Genomic DNA, 22038 nt, shown 5'->3' with positions numbered 1-22038 from the left:
CAGGAGGAGGAAGTGGAGATTAGAGGGAGCTAGGATCCTCAAGGGGAAAGCTGACAAAGGAGTGAGACCTGAGTTGAAGGGTTAAAAAACAGTTAGAGGCACTGATGGTAGGGGGAGCGTGAAGGTCAGGGAAGGACATTCTAGTCAAGGCTGGAGAAAAGGTCTGCTGCACCTGTCAATCTTTATGCGCATGCAAAGCTTCTTCTCAACCAAGGATACGCACAGCAATGAGTATTGTGTCGACTTGCGGCTCAAGTATTTCTTTGAAATTTCTCTGTCTTTGACGAAAGTGAGTAATAGTTGAAGAGGACTGTATATTTAGAAATAACTTCCATCCACTTACCTTCTTTATTTAGGGATGTCAATTTCTATCCTAAATTGATTTGCTTCCTAGCCAGGTGGAGCAAATATATAAATGGCAGTTTATGTATCTGGGCCATGGCCTTGCTTAACTTCTGCAAATGTCAGAAGAAAACGCAACTAATTTCAGATGCCCTAGTCATCTGGCCTTGCTCTTTCATTGTACTGTGTTCTGCATAAAGAAAAAGAATTTTGTTGGTTGGTTGGTTGATTTTAATTTACAAAAAGGCATTTTCTCGTTTAGGCATACAAATATAATTTGATGACTTTTCAGATTAAGGGTCAGGCACAAGCTTTGTTTAAACTTTGACAGCTTGCCCTCTGGGATTACATCATCTGCTCTGTTGGTTGAGCCTTACAGCCTTGTCCAAGCACCTTTCCAAATTTGGAAACAGATGCGTACGCCATCGGCGTTGTGGAGAATAATGTTACAATAACTTCAGCCAGGATGTCCCAACATCCTTGAACCCATCTCATGGAAGGAGTTCTAGGAGTTTGCACTGTCTGCATTCCATAAGCAAATAACCTTCAGACTGTGGCCCACGTGTCCAGGACTGGTACTCAGGTTGCTATCCACGGGAGCCACTGAAGGTCAAGGACAAAGTAAGTGTATTAACATTATGTGTTCATTTATGAGAGCGTAAGTTCAAGTTAGCTGAAGAAAGGTGGTCCAATGTACTGAAAGAAAGAAAAAAAGTATTTTACTAATGTATAGGAGACAATAATGTCACTGGAATTAGGTAATGAAATATGACATAGTAAGAACAAAAAGACACTTGACGTGCTTTTCAGTGGTGTCCAGGAAAAAGACAAAGATCTTATTGTAGTCAGGAAATAATTGGTTATTCCAAAATTTAGACTATGTTATTCATTACACAAACAAAAGATGAACTTTTAAAAATGATGATACAAACATATAAAGCAGAATTGTTAAATCTACCTCTGTGAAAACTTTCTTCTATAGAAAACTAAGGCCCTTTGGCTTAAGGCAGGTGGTCAGTAATGACAGCAACTTCCTCCATGAGGAGACAAGGAAATTAGTATTTCATGGATCCACAGCAGGACATGATAATGATTACTCACGTTCTAAAGCTGGACTATCTCCATATAAAGTAAAAATAGAATAATATTACAGGACTAAATGAGTTTCCAATTCAATAAGGAGCAACATGATGTTTGCTTAAGGTTGTATCGTCCATCTGTATAAATCACTATATAAATCTACATGAATACTTAGTGTTACAAATGAGATGCTGGTCTTCAAAATTACTAGTGAAACCTGGAATATTTCACACAGTAACATGAAAATGTCCATTCAAAAAATCTAGGTAATCCAGATAATTTGCCAAATTTGCATAATCCCAAAGAGACCAGACACTTCTTTTCCTTCACATGCACATTGGAACTTGCAAACGACCAATTAATTTGCTGGCATCTCAAAAAGTGCTTGTGATATTTTTATCATTGTTGTTTTTCTTTTAGAAATGTCTATAGTGAAAACTGAACACCATTCACCATTATGCTGCTTGGGTTGTGCAGATAGGATGCAAACAAAGAACTCTAAACCACACTGATGAAAGGTAATGCAGGGGACATCTATGGGGCCACCACGGCAATCACTACTGACCTCTTTCTGCTTCTAATTTTGTGAATTCAGCCTCACTCTCCCTTCCTCCAACTCACCTTTTGCTGGTGCAGTTCCGGCCTCCTTCTCTTTATTTGGTTCTGTGTGGAAAGAACAAGCACATTTTTAGAAGTATCTTAAAGAAAGCATTTTATTGGATAGTGAATATGATGTAATCTACACAGAATTCAAAATATGTTACACGGTATATCTGAAAGCTATATAATGTTATAATGCAATGTTACTGCAATAAAAAAATTTAAAAAAACAGTAATAAAAACAAGAAAGCATTTTATTGTGTGATGAGCAAGGTGGGGAGGAGGGGAGAGAAGAAATTAATGACAATAGAACAGATCATAAAAAATGCTACATACCCATCTAGTATGCTATACTACATGAATTATGAATTTGGGAATTATAACATAGAGTCAAATTAAACTTTTAATAAAAGCAATTAGTAAATATGATCACTTTTGAAAAAAGTATACACAGAAACATGCAATACAGATTTTGTTAGAATACCCTTAACTATGTTGGGGCCATGTTATAGTATGCTGGTGTGGAAGCAAGTATAAAATGTAGGTCATTTCATTTTAGACCTCAACAAGGGACTGACTTTTTAGGAAGTTTGACCCATGTAATGGTTCCAATAGTTTGGACTTCTAGATAATATCATAGTAAGGAGTCAGGGTATAAAATCTATAATTGTACACTAGTTTCAAAGGAAATATTTTGGCACACATATTAACCTTCTCGTTTGAATTGAGTGGCAATAAATGCATTACAAGAGCACGGACGTCAGATTTTATCAGTTGATACCGTCTGGTTTGCACTTCTTGCTGTTGAGAATCATTACTTTAGGTACAAATAGTGTCTGACTTGTAAGAAAAGAACTGTTTCGAGTGTGAATTCTCTCTCTTTTTTTTTTTTGACTGATGATTAGAGATCTGAATCTTAGTTAACTAATAAAGACAATTTTAGCAAAGTTTGGGAGGGGACTTGTTTTAGCAAAGGGAGGTTATTATTGCACAATGAATATGCAACATGGCATAATGAGAGAGACTCTGTAGTGGCCCAGTGACAGCAACTGATCTGAAGAACTGAAGGGAAAGGTTATGTCTGTAATGACCTGTAGGTTCTCAGTGTACTCAATGTTGGCAAAAATAAATCTGTATGTGCAAGGAGAAAATATACCAAGGAAGAAGATCCTAAGAAGAATGTCACACATCTACTCTGGTTCAAAGAAAACTAAACTTGAGCTTGCCCCTGTTTGAACTCATATGGCACTGAGCCTGTTTCATTAATTTTAGCTCACAGCAATACTCTTCTATATTATTTAAGGGTTTTGAGTGTGTGAGCCTAATATTCTTAGCTGGACAAAGGGGTTCCTGTGAATAGTTAGATTTCTCAAACTGCCCCACTGAAAAATGATGTCCAGGGTGGAAAACCTTCAAAATTCCTTTATAAACTTCCATGTAAAGGTCACCAGAAACTGAGGCCTTATCCAATTCCTGCTTTCATCTAGGCTGGACTGGTCTACAGTGACCTCCCACCACCTGGCTTCATGCTATATTGTCAATTCAAGCAACCTGCATTAAATCACATACTGCCTTGTGAGATTCTTATAGTACTGCCTGGCGTTTCAATGTAGTGGTTACATTTAATTTAATTTATTTAATTATTCTCTAGGCTGTATTTTATTTCCTACTTGGCTGTAGGCAAACCAAATCTAGGGAAACGTTCTATTTAGAGTTCCCCACTGGCTCTGTTACAGTATGTTTGCACCTAGTTATTCATGAGTATTTGGTAGATAGCTCTGTATCTTTCTGAAGGGCTAGGGCAGAGTTGTGCACATGGTAAATACCCTGTGAATAATTCTTAAATGGATGCCAGTATCTCATCCTATTCAGGAGAAGGAGCGATGAGAGAGGGCACTTTGGTGTCTTCATGGGAAAATGCACATAATTTTGGTTGTCTCCATCTTGGGAGTCATTTGCCCAGGCAGACAAATGATTCTGGAGCTCCATGTTGGGAGTTTAACGTTCCATTTGGACTTGTCATTCTTCCAATCCTGTTCTCTTCCTTAGGTCTACATGGATGTGAAAGCAGGCTTTACCTATGGTGCGTTGGTGGGGACTGCCTCTACCTGCCAAGGAGTTCACTGGAACTCTCCACTCCTTGTCTTTTTTTTTTTTTTTTTTTTCCACCTGGTCGACAGCAGGGTACTAAGAACTGGAGAAGCTGTTCCTGATGTTAAGCCTCAGATGCCACCAAACCTTCCTGGAAACTCCCCAAGGAGTTTCTGGAGGTGCTTGATGATGACATAGTTCACGTCCGGAAGCGGCTGCTGATCTTGAGGTGGGATCTGCTCCCCACTCTCACGAGAAAGGTGTGGGCTTTGTTGGCCCTCCCCTCTGTGTGAAAAAACCCTGCAAATCCGTCAGTTCCCTGGAGGCTCAGCCTCCACAATGCCAAAACATGGGTGTAACAGCAACTTTGGCATAACTTGAAGAGTTTTATAATATGACATGCCATCCAAATCAGTTAATGTGAGAAGGTTATTAAACAAAATATATTACTGTTATTATAAACCCATCATAACTGTAGTCATCCAACTTCTCCATGGGAGTTAAGTTAAAGCTCACAGCTTCAATGGAGGCCAAATCATGCTGAGATGGACATTCTAGATTTGCAGCCCAAACATGTGAGGCAATGTTTTTACTCACCTCCTGAGGGTGGGGCTGGCGCTGGGGCTGGTGCTGATGCTGGTGCTGGCGCTGGCGCTGGGGCTGGGGCTGATGCTGGTGCTGGCGCTGGCGCTGGGGCTTCATTTTCTAGAAATGAAAAAAGTAACAGAAGTGTTAGGCTCACTTATGACTACTACTTTCCACAGCACCAGGCTGCGCTCAAATCCATGAGCCATCTTGCCTATACACACAAGAGGGATGGAGCATTAAAAGCATCAACCTGTGGCATCAAGAAGCCCAAGACATGCTGCCTTTTAATGTATGGTGTGAGGTGAGGATCGAAATGGTATTATATAGATTTCCAGAAGGTGGCATAGTGTAGTGATGGACAGAGGACAGGTAAAATGTGTCCTTGTCACTTAGTTATCACCTCAGGCAGCAGGCAGGGCATTGAATGGTGCTGAGTCTGTTTCCTTTATCTGGAAAAATGGACACAATGACATTTATCTTACATGAGTAGAGCTGCTGGAAAGACGAAATGAGACATACACCTGGAGTAGAATACCACCTACACTTATCCAAAATTTTCAAAGCTGTGGTTTGAGGTTTTATATTGGGTTTGGATATTCAGAATTATAGAGCAGTCTGGCGGTGAAGCCTGTTAAAGAATATACCATGTCCCACGTAGCTAAAGGCATACCCCATCACCAAAAGGCATAAAATTTTACCTGCTGAATCCCTATGGATGCCCAGAACTGGGAATTCATGACCTGTGTGAACCAGCTGCCCCTACTCCAGGGCCGAAAGAGGCAGTTAATAGAGGTGATCTCTTTGAAAACTATTTTCTGCTTGATGATTAAATATCAAAGAAAATTTTTGTATTAAAGGCACATTGTGGGATCCCAAGACCCTTCTTTTTGTCAGTATCTAGGTTTCCCACAAATGGCTCTTTCTAAGCAAGAGGACAATATCTCACAACAAGAAGTTTGGCCCAATGGTCATCGTTATGTGCAGGTCAAGTGCCCTCTTTGATCTAAGCAGGTAGAATGAGCATAGAAGGATTGGACTGCGCCATAGCAGAAATCAAGAAAGGAGCTCTGCAGGACTGCCAGAATGCTGCAACGTCTTCTTCCATCACTAATTTTTTGTGCTGGGTATAAACTCCAATTTATTGTTTATAAAGAAACGACTATTTTCATTCAGATGATGTAAATAAGTATATCACTATTTACTAGTGAGGGAGAAAAAAATATAACCAAAGGAGAAAAAACCTATAACCTTAAAGACTGGCAGAAGATGTGATGTGGTTGGAAGATACAGTGAAAGCACAAGCGTCCCGTAGATGGCATCAACAAAATGCTTTCGTTTCTTTGCCACATCACGGAAAGGATCATTAGTGCCAGTGTTAAGCAGAAGACGAAACCCTTGCTCAAAGCATTTTATTTTCAGAGATCTGAGTGCTGAAATGGAAATCTAATATTGACCTCTAGTCTTTGGGTGAGTTATTGCAGCACCCGGGTGTCGGAATACTGAGAGCGAGAAGCCAATTTCTCAGACACACTATCTTTTGGACTGTGCCATTGTCACCCAATGCCCAACGACCTCTTCCTGGCTTTCTCTCCAGACAAGTTTCTCTGTCCTCCAGTCTTTTCCCACAGCTACAGGGATTACTTATGCCACAACTGTATTCATCCTGTTATTCTACACGAGAGGGTCCCTGTTACCTATTTGGTTAGGTCTGTACTCTTCAGGGTAGCATTCAAAGCCCTTGTCAGCAGACACTTCCTCCCTCTCCTTCCTCTTACTGCCTCAGTTGCCTTCTCCTATTGCATCTCAGTGGCCCCTCTGTTCTAGAGGTAGTTTATCTTTTCACCTTCTGACCGTTCTGCCACTGAGAAGAGTGATGATCTTCTCCCCAATAGACACTTTGTTTTTTCTCTACATGTGATTGTGTCAGATAGACCTAGGTTCGAATCCCGGCTCTACACTTTATTAGATGTGTAATCTGCGGTAATTCCTTAATCTCTATCAGTCTGTGTATCCTCATCTGTGAAATAAGAATAATAAGATAAATGACCCCTTAATCCCATGTAAAACGCATGTAGATAGAACTCTATAGTGTACAGCAATAACTGTTCCCATTATTATCCTTTGGCAATCTTGGCCTGTCTTTTTGACATTTCTTTGAAAACTCTCAGAGCTAATTATTGCATTCTGTTCCCCTTCCTTATTCTCTTGGCATTCTGGACCACGTGATAATACCCTCTTTCTTCACTAATTATTTTCCAGTTGTCTCGGTATATTTATGTTTCTTTTCCCTCCCAACTAAACAAGGACAAGGATCTTTCATTCCTTTCCTATCTCCCTGGCACCTCATCTTATTGCTGAAAGCACATTAAATGCATAGTGAATTGATAAAAAAGAATTGAGAAAGGCTTCTTTGGTGATTGTGTATGAACGATCAAATTGGTGCCTTCTCAGCATCTATGTAAACAAAGCCCTGTTTTGTAAGGGAAGCCATGGTTGTTTAAAATTCTGCTTGGGAAGTAAGGCCAAGGGTGAATTCTAATCAAATAAATAAAAGAGAATCATCTTGGATGCTGAAACTCTAAATGTGTCCTGAATGTGAATTCTCCATTTCCATTGTGTCTGTAGCCCCAGTGGTCTGTGTAATAGCCCCAAAATCAAACTAAAATGAGAATTTAAGGGGCTTAGCTTAACTTCCAAAAAATCCACAGAATATCAGTCGTTAACAGCCAGCTGTATCAGATAGTCAGAACTACAGAAATTTTATAGGGTATTAATGCTGGTACTTCTTAAAGATGGTTGCACGAAGTGGAAATAGGAAAAGCAGTCAGAACCAGAACTTTTCCTTCTTAAAATCATAGAAACCCCATTACTTTACAGCCAGTGAAGGAATAAATAAAAAACAACTACTTATTGGCACCCGCTGCATGCAGGACCTAATATATAGTAATTCTTACAATCCTTACAACTCTGTGAAGTCAGTACTATAATTATCCCCATTTTGCAGATGGGAATTGAGGCCCTGTGAAGTCCCACAGCTTCTGAAGGGTAAAGCGAGGCTCTGGCCCAGGTCTACTTGACTCAGAACCTGGGCTGCACTTCCTTCTCAGCTGTTTACAGGCATGGAGGCAGAAGTGGGCTCTTCGACTTTTCGGAGATATTACTGCATTTTTTACCACTGAATTGTTTGGTCTTACTGTCGTGGCCACATAGCCTCGTATGGATGTTGCCCTATCTGTAGGACTGGAAGTTACCTCAATCTCCTCATCTATGCAATGGAAATAACAGCAAAAACTATCTCAAGGGCTGTTGGCAGGAATGAATGAGTTCCGGCAGGGGCAGGAAACATGTTAAACTCTGTACATGCTTTATCTCTCTTTCCACGCTTATCATTATTGTTACCATAATTTTACCCTGACATGCCTGTGAGAACGACACTCACGTTCTTTCCACACGTGCCACCCACTTCGGCTTTGCCTTATTTCTAGGGCTGTGGGCTGCATCATGTTAGAACATGTTTGGAATTGGGGTACAGGCTGAGGAAGCAACTGGGAACTGAACAGAGGAGGTAGGCCCCTCATTCTCCTACCTTAAAATGGCAATAATAATTGATTTTGATGAAATTTACGTGCATTACACAGTTTGTACAATGTTGGTAAATTGGCGAATCAATCAATAACTCCTGGTGGGAGAGAAAGGATAAGAAGATGGATTCTCAATAGTTTTCAAGACATTTGAAACAAAGAATTCCAGCTGTCCTAAACCTGGAGAGATGGGGAACCACGAGTGGTGAAGGCCAAGCAGCACACGACATAGACTGAAAATGAACCATTGCAGGGAAGTTTGAGGGCCCCAAGGTATCCCTTTTGCCCTAACGGAACGATTCCTGCATCTCTCTTATTCTAACTCCTACAGGTTCTGTCATGCCCAGCTTTGCCCAAGTCTCTAAAAATCATCTGTATGTTCCCCAAATTCATTAGCTGCCTCTATAATAATAATTCCTTCACTACAATTTCTGCAGTACCCCACTGAACAGGGACTGTCAGAGGAAGCACCCATGCAACCAGAATTCATTGAGCTTCCCTTATGAATTTAACAAGAACGGGGGTTCATGAAAGTAGCTAGGATGAGACACCCGTGTCTAAGAGGCTCACAGGTAAATGAACTGCCCTTTCTATCAATTTAGAACCGGGTTGCTTTTCTCTCTCAAAATATTCGAGACCCACCACCTCCACAGCCCCTCTAGTGCTTCCAGAAACTGCTGTGTGCATTTGAATCACCTAGGGATTCGGTCAAGGGCAGATTCTGGCTCCGGGAGTCTGTGGCAGGGTTCAAGAGTCTGCATTTCTAACAGGCTCCCAGGTGAGGTTGATGCTGCCCATCCATGACCCACACTTTGAGTAAGAAGTCTCAGACTATGCCCTAAATATCACCAAATCCACTCTCATTTCAAATGTGGCTGTGAATGGTAAAAGGTTTACAGTACATGGGGACTTCTCTTCTCTCTTTGATCACAAGCTTCTTGAGGACAAGGCCTGTCTCCTCCTTTTCAAATTCTGCACAGCAGGTGCTCCATAAATATCGTTGACTGGCAGGCTGTTTCTACTTGCACAAAAGCCCCTTCTCCTCACTGCCAGGAAATCAAGAACCTTACCCTGGCACTCTAAGGGCAGCTTTCTTCATCTGTGCTATCCACAGGGAACACTATGTCTCCCATTGGTGACCCTCCCACTGGCTGAGTGCTCCAAGGCAATCACCCAACGCCATCATTTAGATTTCTTCTTACTGTCAACACACATCTTCCATTTCTTAACAAGGGCAGGAGAGCAATTAGGGCTACAGTTTTGGCCCTCAGTGCCAATACACCCATGCCTTTCTAAGGAATCCCGCTTTCAAAATCTGGGCTGCATTTCTTAGCAAATAATACTGAGTCAAGCACACCACCTGCATTGTCAACTAGCTTCACCATGTTGTAACTATCAGGAGGCACCTGGCCTTGGCAAGCTCTCCAAATCTTTAGATTTAGAGCAAACGGATATCTATTGAGGTGAGGGTCCTCCTATACTTTTGCTTATAGAAAAGCCAAAGGGCAAATTCCATGGGACTTTTCTGCCAGGTGAATAACGTTGGCTCTTTGTCCCCCTCACCCATCCTCTCTCATCGTCTCGATTAGAAAACATACCAACAGGATGGACTAAAGAAGCAGGGATATAGAAGTTGCTGTTTCTAAATTTTTTTGAATAAAATAAAAGAAATCAGGAGACCCTGAAAAATCAAGGGCAAGGAAGTATTTTCATGAACAACGTAAAAATTAACTGGATTCCAAACCAGCAACTAAAGCTAGCTCCTTCCTCCTTTGGCAAGAGTGGCTGTTCTTTGATCCTTTTAATTCACAGATATAGACTTTCTCTCCCCCTGCAACACTGAAATGTTTTCAAAGGGCTTGATCTATTTATGGTGGATTTTTCCTATGATCACCTACTGTAAAAAGCACAGGTATGCCACCAATGGCAGGCCTGCACAGTGAGTGCCAGGGCATTCTAATTGACGGGCGCTGGTGGGAGCTATTAAATAGAAAGCCCATGTGTGGCCTTTGTGCTCTGCTGAAAGCCTAGGAACCCAGTAACTCCATAAATGGTTTGGCTCTCTCCAATGCAGTCTATGTCTATTTTCGATGATTGAGAATTCCATGGTCAGTAAATTAAAGGGGAAAAAAAATCTTGTCTTAAAAGATATTAACCTGCCTCTTTATATGTATGTATATCTACACCAGAATGATATAAACAACCCAGTTCTCTCCTTCCCATGGGCTCACTGGCTCAAGTAATACATTGTTTGACTCACTTAAAAATATTTTGTGGGCCCTCATGTACAATTTAATTTAGCTTTTTAATAGCATGGAGAGCATAATTACATCATATGAATATGTTGTATAGTCATAGAAAAGACAGGAAGAACATATAACAACAGTTGTTATCACTGAGTGGTTGGATTATAGGTCTTTTTACGTGTGTGTGTCTTTCTTTTTGTCACTTTTTTTAAAGATAAAATAAATGTGCTAAAACCATCCTTTGTAATTTGGAGTGCAGGAGAAAATTGTATATTATTCCTAATTATTTCTTGTTCTCAAATCAAATTCTTGGTTTGAAATAAAATATGCGAAAGTTTTTATGTATGGCGACCATCATGGTGAATAAGGCTCTATCTGGCCAACTCCTGTTTTGTCCCTTTTGGTAGTAGAGCAAATTATCTTCTCTTTTAAATTAAACATGCAATAAAAACTGTCAGGTGTACCCCCTCTGTACGGGTTGCAGCCTGGATCTCATATGCCTACACAACAGCACAATGAAACTTGCTTTACTATAAAGTATTGCTTGCATGGGGACATTCGTAACTCTTAGAGAAGTTTTGATTATATGAATCATAAGTGTCATGACTGTCACCAAAAAAAATCGGCAAAAGCAAATGACAGTGCATTTGTACTGGCCATATTGCTTAGGCATCAGAGATACAGAGTTTGGACATAAATTAATGTTTAATGTCTTCACAGTTATATGCATATTTTGTGCTCTGTTCTATTCATTATAGGCTATAGGTCTGGATATTTTACACCCTGGGATTTAAGAGAATTACATATTTTTTAGAGACAATTCCAGGGGTTAGCCCCGTGATGTAGTGGTTTAGTTTGGCATGCTCCTCTTCGGCAGCCCAGGTTCTCAGGTTCAGATCCTGGGTGCGGTCCTACACCACTTGTCAGCCATGCTGTGGCAGGCAACACGTATATAAAGTGGAGGAAGATTGGCACGGATGTTAGCTCAGGGCCAATCTTCCTCAACAAAAACAACAACAACAAAAACATGGCAGACTCCAAACTTGGAAGCTCCAGTTAAAAACTTTAGAGGCAATTCTATATCAATTTATAATAGTGATTCTCAAAGCATGGTTTGGGAACTCCAAGAGCTCCTAAGACCCATTTGGGGAGTCCACAAGGTCAAAACTATTTTCATCATATGCTAAAATATTATTTACCTTTTTCACTCACATTCTCTCAGAAACATGCAGTAGAATTTTCCAGAGGATATACAGTGTGTGAAGATGTCAGTGCTCTGACAGCTAACAGAACGTATGCTGTGTATTCTTATGTTTTAAAATTTATCAGTTTTAATTCCTAATACAGTAAATATTGATACAGAAAATGCACATAAACAAATGCTTTTTAGTTTCCTCAATAATTATCAAGTGCCCGAGGATCTGAGAGCAAAAAGTTTGAGAACCATTTTGAATTTATGATAAATCTTAAAAAATTATTTTGTGTTTGCACTGCTTTTTAATAAACTCATGTCATACTCCTTATTTAGGAAAAATCTGCAGCCTTGATTAATAAAACAAATGAAGCCGTCAAAATAAAAGCCATAAATTAATTTTGAGGGCAATGACTTATTTTCTTATGTGCATAATAGTGGACACAAAAGGGCAACATTGTAGTACTGCCTTCCCTATTCAGAATTCAGCTATCTAGCAACCTCCCTTATCCAGATAACAGCTGCTGACCAGCAAATTATAAAGGCATCTGAAGAGCAAAATAAATTGTCTCAAGCTCCTCGAGCTCGATGCACTAGAGCTCAAGTGCTTTACCCACAATCCCCCACCCAGGTCTTCAGTTTAGCCCCAGAACTGGGACTAGGGTAAGGCAGGCCAGATGCCTGGGGAGCAACATTTAAGGAGGCACTTACTTGCAGGTGCGGACCCTGCACTTGTACAACCCTGACAGTTAGCATCTCCTTAAATGTAGTGCCAGGGGCGCCCTGCTGGCCACTCCGTAGTATAGCCCTATCAGCCAGCTTATTGACCTGACTCTGGCCAGGGGGTCCAAAGCACACAGCAAAGAGAAGAGAGAGGGACAGCTTCACATATTGACTGACAAGAGTAATAAAAGAAGACAGCAGCCTTCTAGCAGGAAATTATTAACACAAACAGAAACCAGGCTTGAAAATTCCCTGAGCAGACAAAACCAGTTAGTCAAGCAAGCAAGGCTTAATTTAGCGTATTTTACAAGACAAGCGAGCTTAACTTGACCTGGATCATTTCTTGCTTATGCCTGGAAAAATCATAAGCAAAACGTAAAAATTTCCCCCAAATTGATATGAGGTAACCATTAAGCAATTCCCTTTCATTTAAGGAAAATTCTAATATTGTAACCAATCACTGTGAAGAATAAACCCTCCTTGCTTTTACACTATTTGAGAGCTTTATAACAATATACCTCTGATTCTCATTCTGTGTTTTGGTTTGAGTACTTCCATTATGCAAACTTTTTGGTGTGTGCAACTTTTACTAATTACTACTTAAGTGATTCATTGGTTTTACTTCTGTTTTTTATGAAATAGAATAGCTATGATAAATTAGACAAATTCAAAATACCAATCAATATGGGCCCATTTAGCAAAAAGGCAAATAATTTGGGTCCTCAGGATATCATGAGGTATAATAACTCATATCTATAATTTATGACAACATTAAATTATATCCACTGTACTTTGTTTTCAAAAGCAAGAAGTAATATATTACATTTTAGGCATGTTTGTATCCAAATTGGTTGAAATAATAAGGTTCAAGAACAAAATTAACTCTTGGCTATCCAGAAAGCCCAGCTATTCAGAATTTGATTCAATCAATTTAATCCACATTTATTTACTGTGGCCAAATATTGGCAAAGATTGTATTCTAAACTTCTGACTGGATGAAGTCTAATTGTGCAGCAAGTATGTGAACTTTCAATGATTCACTTTTCAACTTGATGGAATTTCCCTAGATCCACAGGGTTTTTTCCCTTTCCTAGTCAACTTGTTCTTATGTCATTGTAATTACACGTTTTCAACTTAAGATGTCATTTCACACAGGAAGAGGATTAAAATCTGGTTATTGTTACATAGCAACAAATAGCTTCTCAACAATTAACATGGGACTGGATGATAATGAGATCTTTTACTAAGATCTGATGACTTGTCTCTTTATCATTATTCTTACCATGCTTTAAAGTAAGAATCAAATGAGATTGGAGTGGCTTAGATGGGGGCAGTGGTGCAGGAAATGCTTTACTCAAATTGAAGAAGTCTAAAAGTTTAGCACAGGTCAAAAGGAAATTATTGCGGAAGTGATTTGAATTGTTAACAATTTTCCCCTTTAGTCCTTATTGTGCCTTTCTTGGGGGTCTGCTCTTACATGGTTATAGGGTTATCAAATAAATCTCTTATAGGCCTTGCCCCAAGCCATTGCTGGGCCTCACATTGGGTGACTTTTTAAAAATAGAGGAAGGACAGGCCTGACGCCAGGTGGGGTCATAAAAATAAAATTCCACAGCAGTAAACACAGTCACTCAATCAATCACCCACCACATCCATATGTGGTCATGGAGAGTTCTTTATGTGATTATCTCTGAAATACTCAGACCCGAGGAAGATCCCACCTGCCAAGAGCACCCCTGATCAGGAGAAATCTCAGCGTCCCACAAACCCAAGCCTTACAACCCTGGGTGGTGGATATAGTTACATGTTCAACTATGCAGAGTGATTCTTTCATCTAAGTGGGAAAGGCCATGTCCCCACAATGCAATAGTGAAGAAACAACTGCTTATCATTGTCTAGCTAACAACTGGAGACCCCCAGCTGGACAGAACACATGTTAGTGGGGACACAACAGAGGCTGTGGCCTCTTATTTGATCTGAGCTCCCTTGGGTGGAAGCTAAGATGTTTCACTACAAGTGAAGAAAGGGAAATACTCATGGTGGCAGCAGTGATGGTTATGATAATAACAGCAGCTGTTTTGGAATATGTTATAAATATTAGCACAAGGTAAGGAGGTGAGCAGTGGTTGTTATGGATCTTACAGTGGTTGTTCTGTGTTGGAAGAAATGCCCTCAAAGTTTATATTCAATGTGAGGCATTTAATATCTTATGCTGGGTAAGATTTCTGAGTTTCCTGCTTTAAAGGGAAAATACTTAACATCTCATTATGTGCTAGAGGCCATGTTCTGAGCTTCTTACCAGATTTATCTCATTGAATTCTTACAAAGACTCAATGGGTTAGGTACTATTATTATTCATATTTTATGGATGAGGAAACTGAAGCACATGAAGCCTAAGTAACTCAGTACATGGTGCAGCTGGAATTTGAACTGTCTAGAATGTTCTATGAATAGTATAGTTTGTGTATGTCACTATGTTTAGTAATGAATATTACTTATGCATAAGAAAAAAGCCAAAATACATACCATATGAGGAATAATTCTAAAGACATCTAACCAAGAAAATGAGAAATTAAAATGTAGAATTATGCAAATAGAATTTTTAATTATAAGCAGAGCATTCTGTTCCAAGATATATAAAATTTTTATAGAAAGCAAGAACTATTACCTGATACAAGCAAAGAATTCCTGAGGAATTTAAGAAGAGATTTGGGAGGGGAAGGGAAAAGGGGCACATATGTATGGTGACAGATGGCAACTAGACTTGGTGATGAGCACGAAGCAGTCTATACAGAAGTCAAAATATAATGATGTACACCTGAGGTTTATATAATGTTATACACCAATATGACCTCAATAAAAAAAATTAAGTAAAAGTAAATAAATAAATAAAAAGAGATTTAATGCTATTTAGAGAAACAAATTGGGTGATTTTGAAGAAAAAGAAAAATTTTTAGCCCAGTTTCTTGTAAGCATCTAAAGTACAAGTCAACAAATGAACAAAACAAAATGATAAGATCTAGCATCTGACATATTATTAAAGATAATTTTAGGTGTCATGCTGATTTGCTAAATTGGTCCATAAAAGGATTCCTAAGGAAGTATAAGAGAGCAAAAGTCTTATCAAAGTGGATTTCAGACTTGAAAGGCATAATGAAAGTCAGATTATAGTTAGCTTTTTGTGAACTCATTTTAGAGAGAGAAATAAGCATGTGATTAAATGATCCTGGTCTTTCTCTTTATCAAATCAACCACTTCACACCCTAATCTGACGGAATCTAAAACTTTACCCTGGAAATGCATAAATAACACATTGCCCATAATATAAGAATGGAAAGCCCAAAAATAATCTGCCCCATGAATGGGAGCATCCTAAAATTTGGCTTGTCGTCTCTCTGTGTACCTGTCCAAAATAAATGTACCCTTTGTAAATCAAAACTGGGCCTATCCATACAGAGCAGAGCAGACATTATTGTCACTTTGATATTTGGGGCTAGCTTTATAAAAAGCTGTGGGGACAGAAGCCCTGTCCTCTCTGATTGAGACAATTTGCATACATACAGGAAATTAAATAAGAAAATCTTTTCTTCTTTTTCACAGTTTCATATTCCTTAATCTCTATGCTTTCCAATTTTAGAAAACTGCTCCTGAGTGAACAGTAACCATTTGATGATTACCCTAACTCAGAACGTGATAATTCAGTAACTACCTTTCTGTGTATTTATTGAGTTTCTCCAGGGTGCAATTCTCGGAACCAATCAAAGGCTTCGTAAAAGATGTCTGTTCCCATCAAAAACTGACATGGAGTAAAAACAAGGAAAGAAGACATGGCCATACCTCCTCAGGTACACACATGAAATTAAAATTTTTCTGATTATTTTTGATTGCTAGAGCTTTAACTGTGTTATTTATTATCTAACACACCCAAGTATGTCTAGAGATGAGCTCTAGGATTACCACAGAAGTCACTGGCTGCCAAGAGTATTTTGTGTCTCTTAATAAAGGTTTCACGGACTAATTAAGGAGAAGTGCAGATAGAAATAGCAATCATTAACAATGATAAAAATTCTCTGTGTGTCCAGAAAGAGCTTACAAATAAATTTTAAGTAAAACAATTGTTAAGAAATTTAAGCAACAGTAACAAAAATGCTTTCTAGGGCTCTAGAGAAACAGCACTTATTTCTTTTCACAGCAGCCTCTTCCCAAAACTCTCTAAAATTAAAAAAAGGATATGTTTGTTTACAAAAGGATTGCAAAAACATTGTTTCATATTTGCTCAAGTTTTTTAGAAGACTATTTATTTTTGTGCCGCAGCATTTCTTTAAAGCAACTTCAGCCTGGGCAGTTTATGCCAACATTCATGTTGGATTCAAGGATACTTTGATATTGCTATAAATAAGGATACTGTGAATTGTGTGTCCATGGGGCCTAAAATAAAATGTTTCAAGGCCATGTCTCATGGCTAAAATAAAGTGAGCCGTTGCGAGAACAAAGGAGTCTAAGGGCTTCACTTTTCCCTTTGTCTTGGGTCCCTCAGACCCGCCAAGGAGCATGCCCTCCAGCTCTGTTCATTTCAGGAACTCGCTTCCCTTGACTTCCAGGCTCTTTGCAAGGCCTTGGGGGAAGACTTCTTCGGACTTATTGGACGAGAAGCAAGGATACGACTTGTTTTTCCAGCGTTTTTTTAAAGCGATATATTTAGGACGCTTGAGAGGAAAGAATTGGCCAGGCCTTTATTTATCTTCCTAACAGGTGCAGTTCAGACAGTGACAGAAGCAAGCTACCGAAAAAGAATGATTTTGCCAAGAATTAAGCCCCTCTAGCGTGCATTTGCCTCAGAGCGTTCCTTCTTACGACAGAGAGCTCAAATCTACACCACCCTTCTCCAGTACAGCACGGCAAAGTTTGCTCACGGGGAAAAAAACCATTGTGGCATTCATTCATACGATTTCTTTATTCCACATTCAAATCTTCAACGTGGCCTAAATGGACCACTCGAAGTTAGGAGGAAAAGTATTGCCCTTGATAAAATATCTCCTTCCTCTTCTCTCATTCTTTCCATTACTTCCTACAAATTAACTTTGCCCCAATTTGAGGGAAAGGTAATCTTCTATATATAAGATGACTTTTCCAACGCAGATTTATTTTGGTGTTTGAAATAGGCCATCCAGGCTCATGCAGGTGGAAACTGAAGGTCAACGAGTAAATCTGAGAGGGAGTTTTCCCAGCACAAGAGCTCCTTTTCCGATGATGACTAAGCCTTGAGGGATGCTGAGAAATAGGCAAGAGGTGATGAAGGCTGCGCTACGTTCAAACCGGTTTGGGGCTTAGCAGAACTTGAAAATGTGAGGCCATCTCTCAGAACCAAGAAAGAAAGATATAGCAAAGTAAAAACTCCTATGGACTGGAAAAAATTATTCTGCATTACTATGTTCCCACTTATTTCTACTGAAAAAGCCAAGATAGATTCAATATATGTATGTTGACATAGCAAAAGAATCTGTAGGAACAACGCCATGCCTTCGGTTCCTGGAGTTATCAGGATGGCCCCTTAAAATGATGGTCATAAATGGAGTTGTATTTTGCCGTATGTTTGAGTTTTCAAGAAGAGATCTTACATGGAAGATGAGAAAACTACAGTGTCTTTTCCAAGGTTTTCGGAATGGCACACAAGCACCAAGGAGGGACTTTCGCTACAAGTTACGTACATAAAATATAAAAAGACCTGACATATAACAAAAAGTGAAATTCATGTTAGGGCCCCAACTTGGTGTTTTAGAAGAGAAGTCTTCCAGGTTCTGTAGAATCTGGCAGTCGACAAGTGTCTAAGTATATTAAAGAACCAGGCTTTATGGTTTTAATTATCATATACTGCACAGAGAAAATTCTGAGGAAATAATTTTCATGGGGTTAAGGGCCATTTGTAGTATTTTTAAACTATTAGCGATTATACCACAGAAAAAAGGCTATTGCAGTTTTCTAATTTCATGCTGGTAAAATTGCTTTTTGACAGGAAAAGAAAAATTTCCAGCGAAAGGTGATATTTTTACACAATAGAACCCAGAGGCAATTAACTGTGAGGGTTTTTAGAGACCACGTTGTGTATATCTCTGAAATACCAGCAACTAGCTCATAGTAAGTGCTCAATTAATGATTGACACATAAATGAATGTAGCCGCAAGGCATTCTGGGAGATTCCCATAAATCTCAAGCTTCCTTCCATATCCTTTCTCACTATTTGAATAAAATAACTTAATTTTACTAGGGCCTCAGGTTCTATATGAATCCAAAGTGTAAGATAGCCTTTTTATCTGGAACTGACAATACAAAAATAAAATTCTCCAAAGAATAAACGTACAACTGATCACAATGGAGAGGAGGGGAAGGGGAAGTGGTTACTCCTTAAAATTAACGCTTTTTTCTCCCCCAAAAGAGTTGCCAAATCATCCAGAATATTTTCAAGGTTCTAAATAAGGACTGTTGACTAATTACTTCCATTAGAGTTCCCTCGTTGAGGTCCAAAGTTACACATGTCCTTCTTCCTCCTTAGAAGGTCCCGCCCTCCCAAGACCCAGCATGAAGCTCTCAGAATTAGGCCGCTGTAGGTTGGGAAGTAGCTGAGACAGACCTCTTTTGCACCCTCAGGTGCTGAAAACAGCCTCTTTTCAAGAGTTGCCACATCTTCTGGATCCTAGGAGGGTCAAATCGGACCACATATCTTATCAAGATTCACCACAAGTGGTCCTGTCCTTCTCTGCATGATTCTCCCAGCTGTGGAAGAGATGTAAGCAGACCTATAGGGGCTAGAGGAACCTGCCCCTTGGGAGTGTTTCTGCAGATAGTTTGAAATGACTCCCAAGAATTGGTGTGGTGGCTTGTTTTATTCTGGAGGCTGTCTTTCAGAGGGGTGCTTTTATGGAACAAAACCAACCCAAGTGAAAATGAAATCGGTTAGTTGAAGGTGAAAGGACCAGAAGTGTTCCTGAATTGCCATAATCCTCACTCTTGTGCTGTCAACGATATTAACATGCAATGATTTCACCAGGAAAACTTTTCAAGGTTCAGCGCCTTTAAGAATCAGTTCTGCTGGTAAGGAAACAAAAAAATCTGTGTACTTCCTCAAAGGATTTTAAATATATCAGTAACCCTCTTTTTATCTCCACTCCCACCTTCCAAATTTAAACTAACCAAGGAATCTATGAGTATAATATTACTGTCTTGGGTGGGGGGACTCCTACACAGAATATCAACACATTGCTTCTTTTATAGCAAAAGATCATGAGGACTTTGGTATGTGTGTTAATTTGTTCAAAAAGAAAAAATATGTATTTTGGGTGGGCGGGGCCCTCAAGTTAAAGATATATATTCCTCTTTGTAGTTCTAAAATTTCATTGTCTCTAAAAGTAGAATGGATCAGATTGAGTTGTCAGACAAAAAGTAAAACTTTATCGCATCTAGCTATCAGAATACTTTAGCTTTATAGGCTCTCTCTTTATTTTTCAGCTTCCTTATTTTCAATTGGGCTTTAAAGTAACACATGCAAATGTATCCACTGAATGCAGGGTAATTAAAACAATATTCTGTCCTCAGTCAGGAAACATAGAATGCATTTCATCCAAATAAACCTTGAAGAGGCTAGTCAAGTGACAGATCAAATGAAAGGGACACTTAATACACATGTAAATCATTTGCATTACAAATAAGACACTTTAGCAGGGGTTGGCCTCACTGCCCGATAGTCAGGATTAAGTTCCCGTATTAATGCATGCATTTGCTGTGGTTATTTCGGGTGGAAGACTTCACCCATCAATGCCCTCCGCCACTAAGCGAAGCCAGCCTGTAAACCGATCACCACAGCCTGTCAACACTGCTTGTTTAATTACATAAAGAAAATATATTTCAAAGACTTTTGATCATTCGGTTAGTATTTCAACTTTAGGTTTAACACCTTGCTTCTTTTTCAAGGTTCTTCAAAATAATGGTGAAAAGCACTTTTAAGAATTAAAAATGAAAAAACTAAATACTATTTTTATGCTCCCTGAAAATCTGTCTTTTTGCTTTTATTTGAAGAAGTGAAAAATAAAGATTCAGTAAAGCGCTAATTAAAGCTAATATGAATGAAATAACGTTTTTAAAAGATGCTTCCATTAAAAATTAAACTCAATGCACTTGTGCTGTTAATTTGTGGTTTTCACTGGTCATTTTAGTAATTCTAATTCCAAGTTTTTAGGTTATTAAGTAGTAGTTTTAAAATATTGATATTTTTAATAGAAAGGAGAAACTGTTTATTGGAGGAAACTTTTCTTCTAATGAAGAATATTTTTATATTTTCAGCTTAATTAATAATAAGGCTACATATTATGAAATTGTCTAACATAAAACTCATTAAAGAAAACAATGACCCGCGATATTCAAAGATATTCTCTTTTACTCAGGTGTTTGATGTCTTTCCATGCAACAATTTAATAATATAATAACTAATGAAGCTTCAAAAGCACTGATAAAAGCAAAAAATATCTGATCTGTGTATTTTAAATGTCTTTCCACAAAGAAAATGTAGGAAGTCTGGAAATGTCACAAATTCTTTCTTGAAATCTTGACCAAATTTATTTGTTAACCATTTAAGAAATCATTTCAGGCCTCTCCCACCCCCCACAAATTGCAAATAGATGATGAAAAATTTGCACTTGAACCTAAGGAAATACACTTGAAAATGCAATCTGCTCAGCATGAGCAATAATATCCTCAAATTACACTTTAAGGGTCCCTTGTAATTGAACAATAAAATTACAATTTGATCATTTTAGTCAATATTCCTTCGTAAACCATCATTATCAGATATTTTTCAGTTGGTTATAACTCTTCCTATATTTTTCCTCTGTTCTGTTTATCCTAAAGGATCTTTTCCTTAAATCACAGTGATTCTATTATGTTATAGTCTCTTTAAGAAATTGGACATTTGTTTGAATATACCAAAATAACCAGACTTTCTTAAAAAGCAGAACAAAAAGAGCTATGGAGGAGTCTTACCCTCTTTCTTAGTGGGTTCGGGCATGGCCACAATAAAATGTTATTCTCCAAAGAGTCTGTTCCCTTCCAGGACTAGTTGATAGAAACCCCACAAGCAGTCAAGAGATGGTGCAGGTCAGTGTGACAAGCAGCTGGGGAGAAGCCCAGGGCTTTTATACTCCCTCTGGACATCAATCATGTCGGCACCGCCTCCTCTTCAGCACAAGGATGCTGGACTTGACAGCTAAGAGGACCTTTCTCACATCTGTTGTCTGCACTCTGCTCTCTCGCCTACTGGAAGGAATCTCCTGTCGATCTCATGTGGTGATGAGAACACCTCTAACTTTCTAAATTCAGCTGCAGCTTCATGCTCCTTCTTCCTCTTCTCTTTCTGTCTGACAGAGGCAAATATCAACTCAGCCGTGCAAAAAGTTTGCTGTATGATAAAAAATTAAATTAAATTAAAAATTGTACTATGCTAATCCAACATATACCTTAATTTTCACTAAGATTATGAAGAAATGTCTCTGTATTCAGATGATAAGTTTATGCTCCCATTAGCTTCCATTTTCCTCCATTCTCAATT

At 38.9% G+C, this 22038-nt stretch overlaps 1 protein-coding gene across 17 annotated transcripts in view; it reads right to left on the bottom strand.

Annotated features, from left to right (window-relative positions):
- MYBPC1 (myosin binding protein C1) overlaps positions 1 to 21748 on the bottom strand; it is an 86875-nt gene extending 65127 nt beyond the window's left edge. For 9 of the 17 annotated variants that reach the window (XM_005606546.4, XM_070254022.1, XM_070254026.1 and 6 more), the window contains exons 1-3: positions 21474 to 21622; positions 4711 to 4818; positions 2044 to 2085 (exon numbers count right to left, since the gene is read on the bottom strand). In XM_005606546.4, the coding sequence (XP_005606603.2) occupies positions 2044 to 2085; positions 4711 to 4818; positions 21474 to 21498 (175 nt within the window). In that variant the 5' untranslated portion in view covers positions 21499 to 21622. Of the gene's footprint in view, positions 1 to 2043; positions 2086 to 4710; positions 4819 to 21473 lie in introns of all 17 variants that reach the window. The other 8 variants (XM_070254019.1, XM_070254020.1, XM_070254025.1 and 5 more) reach the window with 3 other exon arrangements.
- Between the last annotated feature and the right edge of the window lie 290 nt (positions 21749 to 22038).

The sequence above is a fragment of the Equus caballus genome, chromosome 28, assembly GCF_041296265.1.
Source record: "Equus caballus isolate H_3958 breed thoroughbred chromosome 28, TB-T2T, whole genome shotgun sequence".
Classification (NCBI taxonomy): domain Eukaryota; kingdom Metazoa; phylum Chordata; class Mammalia; order Perissodactyla; family Equidae; genus Equus; species Equus caballus.
The sequence above is the reverse complement of the archived record's forward strand: the minus strand, read 5'-3'. Positions and strand labels throughout refer to the sequence as shown.